The sequence below is a fragment of the Galendromus occidentalis genome, unplaced genomic scaffold (genome assembly GCF_000255335.2).
Source record: "Galendromus occidentalis unplaced genomic scaffold, Mocc_1.1 scf7180000075399, whole genome shotgun sequence".
Taxonomy (NCBI): Eukaryota; Metazoa; Arthropoda; class Arachnida; order Mesostigmata; family Phytoseiidae; genus Galendromus; species Galendromus occidentalis.
In genome coordinates this window covers 407,115-420,658 of record NW_003803389.1, presented here as the reverse complement: position 1 = coordinate 420,658, position 13,544 = coordinate 407,115, and the positions used below count along the sequence as shown (strand labels likewise).

The following is a 13,544-nucleotide window of genomic DNA, read 5'->3' as shown; positions in this document are numbered from 1 at the left end:
CAATGATAGAACGGCTCTTTCAGAGAAGCCACGGAGCCTCGACACAGAGACCGGAACCGGTATTCGGAAGCCATCATGCGCAGCCATCGAGAATTTTATGAGGGTATCGCCTACCCGTTTAGCGAACAATACAGTTCTAGATCAAGCTGAGTGGCCAGCCATTCTGAGTTCGGTTTCCCAGAGCGTCCGGTTTTGCATCTACTGGAATCATTGTTTAGATTGACCTGCTGGCTATCTGGCCAAGCTATGGGCCTGCGACTCATGTCTGCCCATGTAGAGGTTTGTCTCTTCGCCACTGTTCTCGCTCCCCATCCCCTGAATCGCTCGGATCCATATGACCGGTCGACAATACAGAGCTCAGGGAGGCGACTCCGTTTCGGAAAACGACCAGAGCGAGAGAGAGAGAGCAAACAGCCACGGGAACCGTCGAGGGACGCCCTTTAGGAAGCAATTTAATCTTCTCGTTACAAAGAAGGATGAGAAACTTTTGTCGTGTAAATAATACCCCTACAGCGTCACAGCTCATGACTGATTGAGATTTTTTTATGAGGGGCATTCGATCTAGAAAGACATATCGTCAATTCGAATTACGCACTTAGTTAGACAGGGCTCCGTCATCGTTTCATTTCATTGAAGTCTCCGGAGGGCTTCCTTCATCGCAGAAAACGACGCTGGGCCGCGGCTCGAGGGAGATCTCGATCCGAAACATTGATCGCTCGCTTCCGTTATGATTGAGGAGCCGACCAGGCTGAGTGTTTCTAGGTTTGTACCATTTCTTTCTAGGAGACGGTTCGATATTGAGGAAATGATGAGAGTTTCGTTTATTTCGCGGACTTCGCGGAAGTCAGGCAGGGTTAGATTATAGGCTAAGTTGACCTCTATGAATCTTACTTTGTTGGAACCGGAATCGCGAACTCTAGCCTTCGTTATTTCTCGAACGAGTTTGTGGGGGATTTCGAGCTGGATGAGCTCGTGTGAACCAATTGTGAACTTTCTCCGAATCTTCTCTCTGTCGGGGGGCTCCGGTTCATTTTGTTCTACCTGACTGAAGAGCACCAATTCCCCTAACCCATCAACTCATTCGCAAGAAAACACTGTGGGAAAGCGGAGAGCTTCAATAACCAAGTATGACTGATGGAAAAGCGATAGACCCGATTTGTACATCTAAGTGACAATAAAGACCACTTGAGGGAGACGAGAGATGGAGCTATTTTCTCCTGTGGTCATGACTGCGGAATATTCCACCGCAATCACCCCAGAGAACCATCGAATGCGCCAATCAGTTTGGAAAAGGCCGGCAGTTCTGCTGGTCGGGCGCGAAAGTTGAAGACCGCTTGTCTCTAACCAAGTTCCAGCCTTCGTCACCGTTCCACGGATGCAACGGTAAGTGTCGTCGCTCCGGTCCCAAGATCCGGTCTGTCAAAGACTGTCATCCACGTCGGCGGAATGGTTGGTAAAAGAAAAATCGATAATTGTTGCCTCGTTTTAGAAACAATGTTGTGCAAAGGTCGGGCTCCTGCTCGATGTAACGAGTAGGCTGAGCGGAGATCCATTCTTTACTGCCCTTTTTGACGCCACACAAAGGAGGAACGATATAATTTCCCAAGGCCGCGAGTCTGGACCAGGTAGAAGAAAGAAAAGTAAAATCCGCTCAAAAACCGCTCATGCAAATCGTCGCCGTCCTCTTGTTGGAGTGTGCGCGAATCTCCATCGGCTCGATTCCGCAGTTCTGAAGAGACCGACATCAGCACGTACGGCTGCATCCAAGGTGCAGAGTCATGATTCGATTAACATATTATGAGGTCTTGGGAACCAAGCTGTCTACTTTTCTCCCTTCGAGGGAAACGTAAGTCACTCTGAACTCGACTCGAAATTACTGCAAACATCCTGGGGTGCCGCTCATCGATTTCATTGCAAATAATTATTACTCTCTTGACGAATCGACGAAATCAGAATTACTTCTGGTGAGCGTCGTGAGGCCATAAATCAACCATTTTATGATTTTGCAGCAGCGCTCGATGCTCAGTGCGTTTACAGAAGTGGAATTCGACGTTCGTGCATTACGTACGAACGTCATAAATAACGCTTCGCCCTCACGATATTCGGACGAGCGGTGTGGGCGACGGAACATCTTGAATCCCAAAGCGACAGCGTTAGCAGTTGACAATGATTGCTTTTACGGATACAGTACCAGCGACGGGGAGCTGAGCGTGTATCCATGTATAATCATCTAGATTGACCCTGAATTCATATTGACGAAGAACATTTCTAACGCCTGGAGATGTGTGTAGCAGCTCCGGATCACCGGCAAGAATCGAGATCGGTATTCTGGGAAAAAAGCGTGAAACGTCCACGGCTCAGGTGTCTGAGAACCATACGAGAACGACCACCGGATACTTCTCTGACTTCCGCAGACTCTGCGCCAAGAGTTTCTGATTTTTCTGGATGAGCGGGTAATTTCTCTCGACGATAGCTTTGTCAGACTTCCTTACCGGAACTCCCGTTCTACGGAGTTGAGCCATCCGAGAGGAAATGTTGATCCGATAAGCACACCTCTATTCTCTAGATCCTGAGAGGTCAATCATCTTGCCATGATATTCACTTATCCGCCGATAGCTCATAATTGAAGGCACGTCGCCACTAATCAGAGAACAGAATCGAAAAACCCGTCCGTGGTGAATGCATAACCCTTGACCGTCAGACGGAACGAGAAGGGCTCCTTTGTGATGTAATATTTAGCAGAGTGGTGCGCCCCAGTGAAAACTGGGGCACCAAGTCCGGCAGAATCCCTGAACCCCGGCCATTAACGAAAAGGAGGTGGGACATCGGCGTGGACTCCTTCCGCGGGCGCGAGCTCTTTCTCTTCTCAAGAACTTTCTCTTTCTATTTCTCAACAATCATCATCTTCTTGAGATCCTTTGTGATGCGAGAAATAGTATCAGCTGCAGCAGATCGGTGGCTCGACGATTCTACGAGTCTGGGTATAAACGTTGTTGGTTGGCTGCTCGACTCGCAGCTTGTCGTGGTCTGTGGTAAGAAAACCCAAAGGATCCGTCCCCGTCAATGACTGCGCTGCAACGCCACGGTCGGCCCCGCGTTGGCGGACGTCACTGCGACGACTAACTTGACTCAAATGAGAGTTTGTGGCAGCGAAGATATTCGTCTCGCCTCTCGTCGCTTCGCCGGCGGTTCACATTAAGACAATGACGAGCGAAAAAAGTTCCTCTGCCAACTTGCCCCGCTTTTTGTAAACACCGAGGCGCTCGTCGGAAGTTTGGCATCCTATCAAGCTCTACGACAAATTAAGACATGCCTCTCTAAGACACTGGCTCTGTTGGAACTCGTCGTGAATCCCTGAAAAAGCGACGCTCGTCCCTCCAAGACACCGAAAAACTCGGTCGTGTACAGGCAGCTTCCTCTATTCGAAACTCAGCTGACATATGGCTTCGTCCACCCGTGTTTCTTCGGTGTCGCCCGGTCGCGTTCGCAACTAAACGGTTCTCCTCTCCGTCAGCAACCCCTCGACCATGGAAATGGATTCTCGGATTATACCAAGGGGTAAACTAGTCTGAGAATGCGAGATCAGTCCTCGATGCGTATCGAAGCCCCAACGTGGTGAGCAGTCCCGTCGAGATGGAAACGGGCTCATGGGTTGAATTTCGCAGCTCGATTTTTCCGCCGTTCTCACAGGATGCATCGGTATCAGAAACCTACGAGCTATTTTCTCAGCTTCATGAGAGCTTGGGATTTCTGGCGGAATGTTCCATGATTGCTTGCCGAAGCTGCCGGAAGTCCGAGCGGACAAGACTAGCCTCTACCGAACACAATGACGCTGAATTAAAGACTGCCGTGACGTCACCTTAACGTTTGTTTGTATACTCCTTCACCTTCGGTTGATGCCGGCCATTCCGGCTCGATAGGTCCACTACCAGTCAGAATTCCGCCGGCCGGACACTCCAGAAGCTCTTCCAGAAAGTTGACAGCTGTGACCGCGCTTTGTCGGTGGATAATTCGAACGAATCACGACCGACAACTCGTCGTGAGCGAGTAATGCCCAACGCGCTGTGTATTGTTTGAGCGGATCAACAGACGTCGGAATCGGTCAAACGGATGACTAATTGGACCCGCCATTACTGGCGTACAGTCAAACAAATCGGGGAAGTCTATGTCCAAGGGAAAATCACGAAAATGACTCACCACTCATTTTCGAGAAGCCCGTCATACGTCGACAAGGCAGCATTGAGTAGAGAGCTTCGATGCGTCGCCCGACGAAAAAAAGGGAACTCTGCGAGTACCAGGTCTTCTACCGCGCTACATTCCTCTCGGCGAATGAATTATGACTCACAACACGGGAGGCATTTTTTCTAGAATGCGAGACTGATTAGTCCGGGATGGGTCTTTTCGGAATCATCAGAGTTTCCAAAATCGGGACGAGTTCTCGATCCGAAGCTTACCACATCTCTGAATGCGAAATCACCACTCCAATGCCATGAGTAAAATATAGTTCTATGTATGTTGTATATATATTTATCGACATAAAAAAAATGTCATGAATGCTCAGTGTCTGAATTTTTGCGTGGTTTTGTTTGCGAGCGCGTTAGGTCTGCGATTGAGACGCTGTGGTCGAGTTGCGCGTCGGGGGCGATGAGGGAATTGCATAACTTTTGCGGAGGAATCACTTGAGGTCTGTCCCTATACAATGGGTGCTTTGTAGCGGTATTGGGGGTCGATCTCCCGCCGCGGAGCCAATCCCTCGATGTCGCAGGAGCAGCGGTGGCAGCAGCGGCCGCGAATATGACGACTACGGCCAGCGACATCGGCTCTCGGTCAGATTCTCATGCGTGAACGCTTACGAACACATTGACGGCTCCTTTAGAAGTCGACCGACCTTTTTGAATCGGAAGTGGACTTTTTGGGAAAATCTTTGTGTTGTCATCACGGCTACCATCATCGCCATCGTCGCCTCCGACCGGTGGCTTGTCCCCTGTCATCGTTGTCAGCCCCTGAGCCCAGCCGGCTCACTTCGGTCAGTGACGACCTCAATGGACAATTATTGTAGAGCAGAGCCAATCTTCGGAGCAGGAGTAATTCGCCCCCTATTACACAATGCGACGTGGGAGATGAACTTCGATTCTAACGAGAATCCGTCCCCGCCCCACGGTTTTCTCCAGTTTATAAGCCAGGTGCGTTGCAGCCGAAGCGTTTTCGTTTCTGGCGATAGCCGCTATCCTCAAGCCGATTCTATTCTCTCTCGTGTTTCCCATGGCTCCGATGCAATGGGATTCTCGTATCCTTCCTACGAGTGCAAACGAGAATCGTATACGCCCCTAATCGAATCGACACGATCGCTCGAAGCGAAGGGAGCCGTGTTGGTCTCACTTCGGATGTGGATTTCGGCATCGGAGCCAATTCATTTGGGAGTTCAGGAATGTTCTCACCAATGGGGATTCTTCGGTTCTCGCGCAAAAACCAACCGAGGGAGACCATACAAGACTCAGCGACGCCGTACCCCAGGGTGATATAAACTATAATGGAAGGTTGCAACAAGGCTTTCTATGATCGTTCGGCTAAGTGTAACTCGCAGGAGGAGCGAGCGGGGACTGCACGACGGTCGTTCGCTTCCCTCTGCAAACAGCTGTTCCGTACTCCGCATTATCCGCCGCTTGCCTTCGCATCATTATTCTTCCAACAATTGTACGGTCGACACTCTCATCATGGCCATCACCGTTCTCTATACCCAATCACTGAGCGTGCAATTTCCAACAGCGAATACGTTCGACGGCGATGCGCACGCAGAAGTCGCTAGCTGGGCCTTCGATTCTGGGCGCGCGGCGAGATGATAACTTGCTCTGTGGAGAATTCAATCTATGTCCATGGTAGAATCTGGTTGCGGGAAATGCACATCGAGGCGGCTGGGTGGCCAGCGCGGCCGCTCCCTGATGTGCGAGATACTTCAGTTCGAAATTCCTCTGTAGGACATCGCTTGCAGTCTCACAGTCAGGCTCCCGATCCCGATCCAAGCTAGGGCCTGGGTTTATCGAAGACTGTTTGTGTGAAACCCCGTCGTCGGGTCTGAACCTCGTGGCATGCCGATATCATTGGCAGCGGAAGCGGGAACCGGGGCACCGATGATGTTGCACGTGAGCTCACCGTGTGACACTGACTAGGAGGAAAGACCTGAATTTCAGTCAGAAATTACCGCGGGACTCGGGCGAGGGCGCGGGTTACACTAATCGTTGCGCTCTGCAAGGGCTCCGATATTCGTCCAGCGTCCGTGCCGGTCATGGGCGCGCATCTCACGTGCCGAATTCCATGCGGCCACGAATGCGCTAGTAATTCAAGTACACCTTGATTGCGCGCCGGCACTCATTCCGCATAACGTAACTTACGCGCCCGAGTTCCGTGTACCGGTCCGACGTCTCCATAATTGACGTGAACGCGAATTAGATGTACGCTTCTTACGGGATACCGCCCATATCCACGGATAATAATTCGAAGGTTCAAGTATTTCACAGAGCCGACCGGAGGGGCTGACGGAGCGAGACGTGTTTTTCTTGTTGTTCACCTTCATGAGGAAACGGGTTACACTCCGATGGAGAGCGGGGAGGCAATGGGATTCGAAAGTGACTTGGAAAACTCATCTGTTCTAGTGAACGGCAGGAAGCCGTCGGAAGAGTATAAATTTCGTTGGCTGACACGCAACCGTAAACGGCGGCGGCGTCAGCGACGACTCATTTCGGTCCACTCATTCCGATCGCTGAGTCTTCCTTTGCCCGTGTGGCTTCGGTACAGCTGACTCTTCCAGAAACAGCCGCCGAAATCAGTCACCGTCCCAGTGAGTCTCTTGTCACATCCTGAGCGAGTCGTACGCAGTCGTTCTTGTTGGTGGCTGCGGTAGTGGTGATGGCGAGCCCTCCCTTTCTCCGGAGAAAAAGTCACTGACGCTAGTACGGTTCGCGCATTCGCGGGTTGAAGGGTTTCTTCGTGGTGGCAGTGAGATCGTTTCCCACAATATTGAAGTTGGCTCCGACTCCGGAGTGTGAGAGCAGGGCCTAAAACATCCGATCAAGGATAAAATGAGATGGTTACTCTTTGTGGCGTGCGCTCTGGATTACTCCGTGTGCAAAAATGAAGATCAGGATCGGACGGTGAGTAATCGCGGCTGTTATCCTTCACGTGCTCGATCCCCTTCGGGGTACCGCTTTATTCGGAGCCTTGCGTCGAGAACTCTTACTCGACGGAATATTTCGGCCCGCCCCTATCACAAGAACCGAGATGGGTCTCAGAGATCTTCATGCCCGAGTACCGGTAATCTTCTTAAATCCGAAAAACTATCCCTGGATCGAATACGAGCAATGAAATCGAGACCGGTCTCTCGCACTTTGGAGAAACGCTAGTATGAAATCGCGTCTGAATTTCCGCTGCGTAGGGCGGTCTTTGCGGTCAGAATCATGATGTGCAACCTATTTTCCAAGAATCTCTGAGGGGAGCGCTCGCAAGTGATCGCGGATGCTGGCGATAGTCCCTCCAGCAACGAAACTGTCGTCAAATGGCTGAAGATTATTTCCATTATCCCGAAACGACTCCAAAATAATCGTTCGTCGTCCAGGCTCCACTTTCTCCATACAGACTTTCCCGACTGGATCGACGTCGATGTGGATCCCGATCCAGGCGGGAATATTTGACCGGGGAGCGAGGGTGTTTATCCGCGTGGAGGAACGCGTTATTGTCCGATCGAGAATTCGAAGAACAAACATGTGATCTGAAACGGCGCGGGGTGTCAGTTGACCTTTAGACAGAGTGGGTCGCTCAGTCGGTCGGCCGATCGCTCAGTCGTTGCTGGAGTGGGTACATCCCCGCGGAGTGGGCAGTGAAAGTTGGGCGGCTTCTGTGGCGTGCCGCTCGTTTTCACGTCAGTAGGCGGCGTGAATATCGGCCATCGATGCGTTCAAGACGCTTTCCAGCGATTCAATGCTCGACTTACCAAGTCCACACCTTCTCTACACACGGACGCGCGAGAGGTAGTGATCCTTGACGCTGCTAAATCGAAATGTATGAAGCTCCGAAACCGCGTCCGTTTCCAACAAAAAAAAACATTATTATACCGACCGAGTTGTCTCAAGTGTAAAGCTCGAGACGCGTTATGTAATCTCTTCATCACGTACCACGAACTATTGTCAAAGCTGTGGGAATCCCTCGCGTGCTCAGAGCAGTCAAGGTCACTCAGAAAGAAACAATACCGGCTTCGGCTGGTCATCGTGAGCGCTTCAGTGACGATTCGGCCCGGCGGACTCGCTTCCTACAAATTCCGTCCGATTCGGAGAGACGCCTCCTCGTGGAAATTCCTCGGAATAAATGAGGAGCTCTAATGCGTATTTTCAGACGGACGCCACCACAAGACCCCCGCCGCCTCCCATCGGACCGTTCGCTCCCGGAGGCAACCCGCTCGCATTCACAGCGAAGCCTCTCGAGGTCCTCCAGCAGACTTTCACTCCCAGTATCCCCGAGCAGTTCCTTCAAACTAAAGCCTCCAACCAGCAGGCATCTACCACTAGGAGCTTCAGTTTTCTAGATACGAAATCGCCCGGCGACGGTGAGTATCGATAATGATCTTTTCGCTCATCGGCCTCGGGAGGGAAGCGCAAGCGAGGTCTCCGATACTTGTCCGAGCTCGCAACTAACAACGAGACGAATTATTGTACATTTCTAGGGAAAGGCGTCAGTTTCCAGCTGAAAGTACAGCATCCGCTCCAAAAAAACTCCTCACCGAAGCCGGACGAGGTCCTGCACGTGGGCAGGCTGCCCGTGGCCGAGCAGGAGCAGAATCGGCAGCGCGAGTCGAGCAACCGAAACCTCGAAAATGGACATAGCCGAGCGAGCGGAATTCCCGGAGAGGTCGTCCTCGTTGGGGATCGTCCGGTTGTGCTCTCCGATGTCCATCAACGTCTGCCCCATAAGCATTTAGAGAGAGAGGAAAACCCCGCCACACACACTCTGAACACTGTCCACTTCACAGCTCAGAGGTCGAAACAGGACGGCATATATTTCGTACCTCCCGTAACTCCCGCGGATCGCGCCGTCACCGGTGAAGATCTGCTCAACACGATTCGTCCCTCGAATAATATAATCACTCCTACCGATCTACCGAAAATACCAGAACCAACCTCACAGAACGAAGAAGGCGTTGAGCAGCGTTCGTTTTCGGACTCGCCGTTCCAGAACGCTATACCGGTGCAGGAGACCGCCGAGCCCGGTCGAGGGAGTCGGGATACAGGTCTCTTCCAGGATGTCAACACCGGGGAAGTCGCTCCGCAACAAAATACCAGGTTCATCCAGGGCGTGACCGGCGACCAGATCAGCCTGCCCGAATCGGGTTCGAAGATCCAGGACCCCGACGAAAGGATGTCCCGCATCGAAGCAGATTTCCATAACGGACGCCGGACGGCGCTCGATCAAGGTGTTCGGGACCCCACTCTCGTGCAGGACGAGCCGGTTCAATCGAAGGTTGACTTTTCGAAAGAGAGTTTCGAAGAGAATTTCCGGCGACAAAAGGAAGAGTTGGAACGAAAATTCTCAGCGAAAGAATTCGACCCCGCCACACTATCGGTCACAGAGTTCCCAAAAGCGGAAACGTTTCTGCCTGAAAGGGATCCGAGCCCCAGTTTCGAAACGCCGGCGAAACGTCAAAATCAGATTGTGCGGAAGAATCCGAATTTCCAAGATGGTCTGGGGGAGCCGAGAACCAAGACCATTGATTTCACTATAGAGAGTAAACACCATACGGGAGCAGTCACGACGCAGACCTTCACGCAGGTGGTTCCTCTGAGATCTCGATTGCGGCAGCAGCAGCAGCAACAACAACAACAGTCAGCGCCTTTGAACAAACCAAGCGACAACAACGGCGAGCGTTTCGTCGAACTTGCTCCCGTACCGCCTCCGCCGAATGCAGGTCCTGTCCTCGGGGCGCAAACCCCGAGTCCCGCGGCGCAGCGACAAACGTTCAACCGAGCAATCCTGGAAGATCAGAGGCGTTACCGCGAAGAACTTCGACTCTTCGAAGAGGACCAGCGGAAATACAGGGAGCAACAGAGGAGGTTCGAGGAGGACCAACGGCGATTTGAGGAGAATCGCAGACGATTCGAAGACGAGGAGAGACGTTTCAATGAGCAACGTCTGAAATACGAAGAAGAAAAACAACGCTTCGAGGCTGAGCGAAACACAAGAACGCAACAGATTGCCTCCCTGCAGCGCGTCGACGAGCAGGTCGATCTGAAATCGCCTCCCGCATCGCAGGCGCCGCCTCCACCCCGACGCGTTCAGAAATTCAGAGAGGGAACTCCCGCGCCTCCAGCGGAGCGAGACCAAGTTCGAGCAAATGATGATCAGTTTTCCTCTCCTGAACTTCAACCAACTCAGAAACCGGCGAGGAACAGGGTCCGCATCCCGACCGAGAGCCGGCACTTCACGATCGAGCATACGACTCAAGCGAAAACTCCAAACGTTCAAGTCGTGGATGTCGAAGTTAAGATCCCCGCCGCACAGGAGCTTCCGCTTAACCACAGACAGACAGGGGAGATTACCGATGACCCCTTCTTCCCGGTCCCACTCTCCAATCCGGATCAAAAACCTGTTTCGAACACGTTTCCCAGCCGGAAAGCCCAGTCCCGGGAGCCAGCGAGATCCCCGTCGAAAAAAGGCTTCAATTTTTCCCAGGGCACCATTTACACTGATGGTCCGATCAACGAAGAGCGAAGGTAAGCGTTCCGGTGGAGAATTCCAAACAATGACCCACAATCATTACGATCGACTTCTCGCGAAGAGGAACGATTCATTCTCGATTAAGGAGCTCCATACAAACTTAGTCTGAGTGAGCGCCGAGTAAACGCCAGTCCCGATGAAGTTAGCTTTTCGCTTTCTCACCATCGAGCATCCGAACAATGTCAGGTACGTGCGTCTCGGTCTCGGTTCTGAAGGGCTCTGCCAAGTCACAATTCGGCCCGGCGGAATTCGGAAATCTACTCACGTACGGAATTCGAACAGCCAGGCAGGAGGCTCAGTGCGGGTCGTCTCCGAAATGCTCGGAATGGGTGGGGTCAAGGTCTCCCGATCGATTACTTTTCTGAAGCGTAATGGACAAGATGCCGTAAACACAAAAGGTCAATTTTGCCCGAGTGCGTATCGGGACACTGCTTTCCGCCCTTCTCGGATAAATTAGGGAAGCTCAGTGGGTGGACTGGATCGGGGAAGACATTGATACAGATAGAACGGCTATCCGACTGGATTTCGGCTTCTCAAAGACGCCGTTCCCTACTAGTTAGAGCTCTGCTGCGGCTGGAATTCGGGCGGAAACGATAAAAAGAGTCGGTGCCGATCGCTGGAGCATTCCCGCTCCACAATCGCCGCAGCTCTTCACTACTAAGAATTCTATGCAGCGTGCGACAATTTCCGATCCGCCGTTACACCGTTCATCGCCCTGGCAGCGGTGGTATCATTCTTATGAGAGTAAGACGTAACCAGACGCCGGCCAATAACGTGTAATGTCCACGTCACTCCCCAGATATTCGTTGGACGAGAACTCATTCAAAGACGTGACCCTCAGGGAAATCTATAGAAACCGACGGACTAGAAGTACAATAAGGAACCATGAACCGGTTTTTTTCCTCTTCTCAGGACGCCCCAACGGAACCGCACCAGCACGCGGAACAGAAACGGCGTACAAAGGGATCCGATCGGCTCAGACAGCGTCGCGCCTGAGTCGAACGACAACTCTCAAAAGAACCAGGGTCACGTAGACAACTCTCAAAACGGCGGCGGAGACTTGCCAGGAACGCCTGGCGTCGATTATCCGATCTACTCAATAGTTCCAGACACCACGTTCAACTGCAAAATCCAAGAGAGTGCAGGAATGTATGCCGATATCGAGACAGGATGTCAGGTGGGAAATTGGTATTTTTTTTCTTTCATACTCACTACATGAGTCTTTTTCCGCCCGGCTCGCTCGCTCGCTGCGGGAATGTATTCCTGTCCCGTATGGAGAGGCAGGACTGAGTGAGACCTGTTCGTTCATTGCATACAAAATCCCATGTCAGAGCCTTGATTGTGCCTTGTCGCTTATGCACAAGTGTTCTTTATGAGACTGGAATGGACTGCTCCTAACGATTCGCGGAGTCTGCCCGGGGCTCGCCGTCTGACCGTTTGTTCTCGCAAAAAATGATGTTTCTCCTTGTCTCAGCGGTTGTCTTCATGTCTCCCGCTAGCGCACCGCAAGTTCTCGCAACTGCCAATGCGGCGGCGGGAACGACAAGTCTTGGTTTTTCGGCGCGAGAATCCCGGGCGCGTTTCCCGCTAATGACGACCTGTCAATGGATGTTCGCCCGCCGAGCATCCTGATTTGTTGAGCACCTGAAGCACGACAGGACGGTCCCCTCTTCTGCGACTCCCTCCCTCCTCCCCCCGATTCCCTTGTCCTCGATGAACCGAGAACGGTTTTGCTCTCTTCAGATGAGCTAGATGGGAGCCAATTAATGTTATAGATTTCCGATGCGAGTGGCTATTCGATGCGGTGGAATCACGAACGAAGACTCACAATGCCCGGCCTCTCGGACGTGGGAGATCTCCTCCTCCGATATCCGCTGCGGAACAATGGAAAACTTCCCACTCTAAATAGCATTCATTTCGGTAATTGCAGGCATTCCACAACTGCGATCCATTAGGACACAAGATGAGTTTCCTTTGTCCGAACGGCACAATATTCAAACAGGAACTTTTCATTTGCGACTGGTGGTACAATGTTCAATGCAACGATTCGGATAAATTCTTCCACTTGAACACTAACAAGTACACGACACCGAGACCTCGAAAAAGAAGACGTCGCGTAGACGGGAAACGGAAGGCCTCTGCCTGAGAGCACCCGGTTTCTGTTCCTACAAAGAATCCCCTACCGCCAAGCGTAAGATCCGAACGCAATGGGCTCATGGGCCAGGGAGTTTCCCAGCTCGAGCACAGCGGGAGCTCCCAACGTGTACGTTCGGAGGAGAAAATTCCAGGACGAGCGGATCAGAGAATCCTCCAGCTTTTTGACGATAAGAAGAACATTTTTGTTCGGTATGAGTATTTATCTTGTAAATAAATCTGTTGTTATAATCTGATGTCCTCATTCGAAGGGACCGATCATTCGTCGATTCCAGGTTCGAAAGAAAGTCAAATTGTAGAATACTTTTAGAATTCACCATGATTCCGGGGAATGGTGATCTCCTCTCAATCCAAGCTCTCCCGTTTGGGAGCTCAGACTCCTGACGCTCTGCTCGTTCCTATGCTTGAATCTACGCATGATGAGGATGAATTGATGGATGCACAACGTTTGATCATGGGCCGCACAACTCCACGTTACCCTTCGCTCTCAGACTTGGTTCCTTCAGAAAGCTGCCGGCGTACCCTCGCGACTGACATGTACTCATTGTAGACTGCCGATCCTCTCGGCCGAGCGAGAGGAACCACAGCGAAGTAAGAACATGTCCAAGTCAACTAGTTCGGCTCAGCACACG

General features: G+C 51.8%; 1 protein-coding gene across 1 annotated transcript; it reads left to right on the top strand.

The window, feature by feature from the left end:
• The first annotated feature begins 7,076 nt into the window (after window positions 1-7,076).
• LOC100898294 (uncharacterized) lies at window positions 7,077-13,032 on the top strand. Its single transcript, XM_029113193.1, has 5 exons — window positions 7,077-7,148; window positions 8,383-8,593; window positions 8,717-10,754; window positions 11,671-11,935; window positions 12,689-13,032. The coding sequence occupies exons 1-5, from the start codon at window positions 7,077-7,079 to the stop codon at window positions 12,902-12,904; spliced, it is 2,802 nt and encodes a 933-aa protein (XP_028969026.1). The 3' UTR covers window positions 12,905-13,032.
• The last annotated feature ends 512 nt before the right edge of the window (window positions 13,033-13,544 follow it).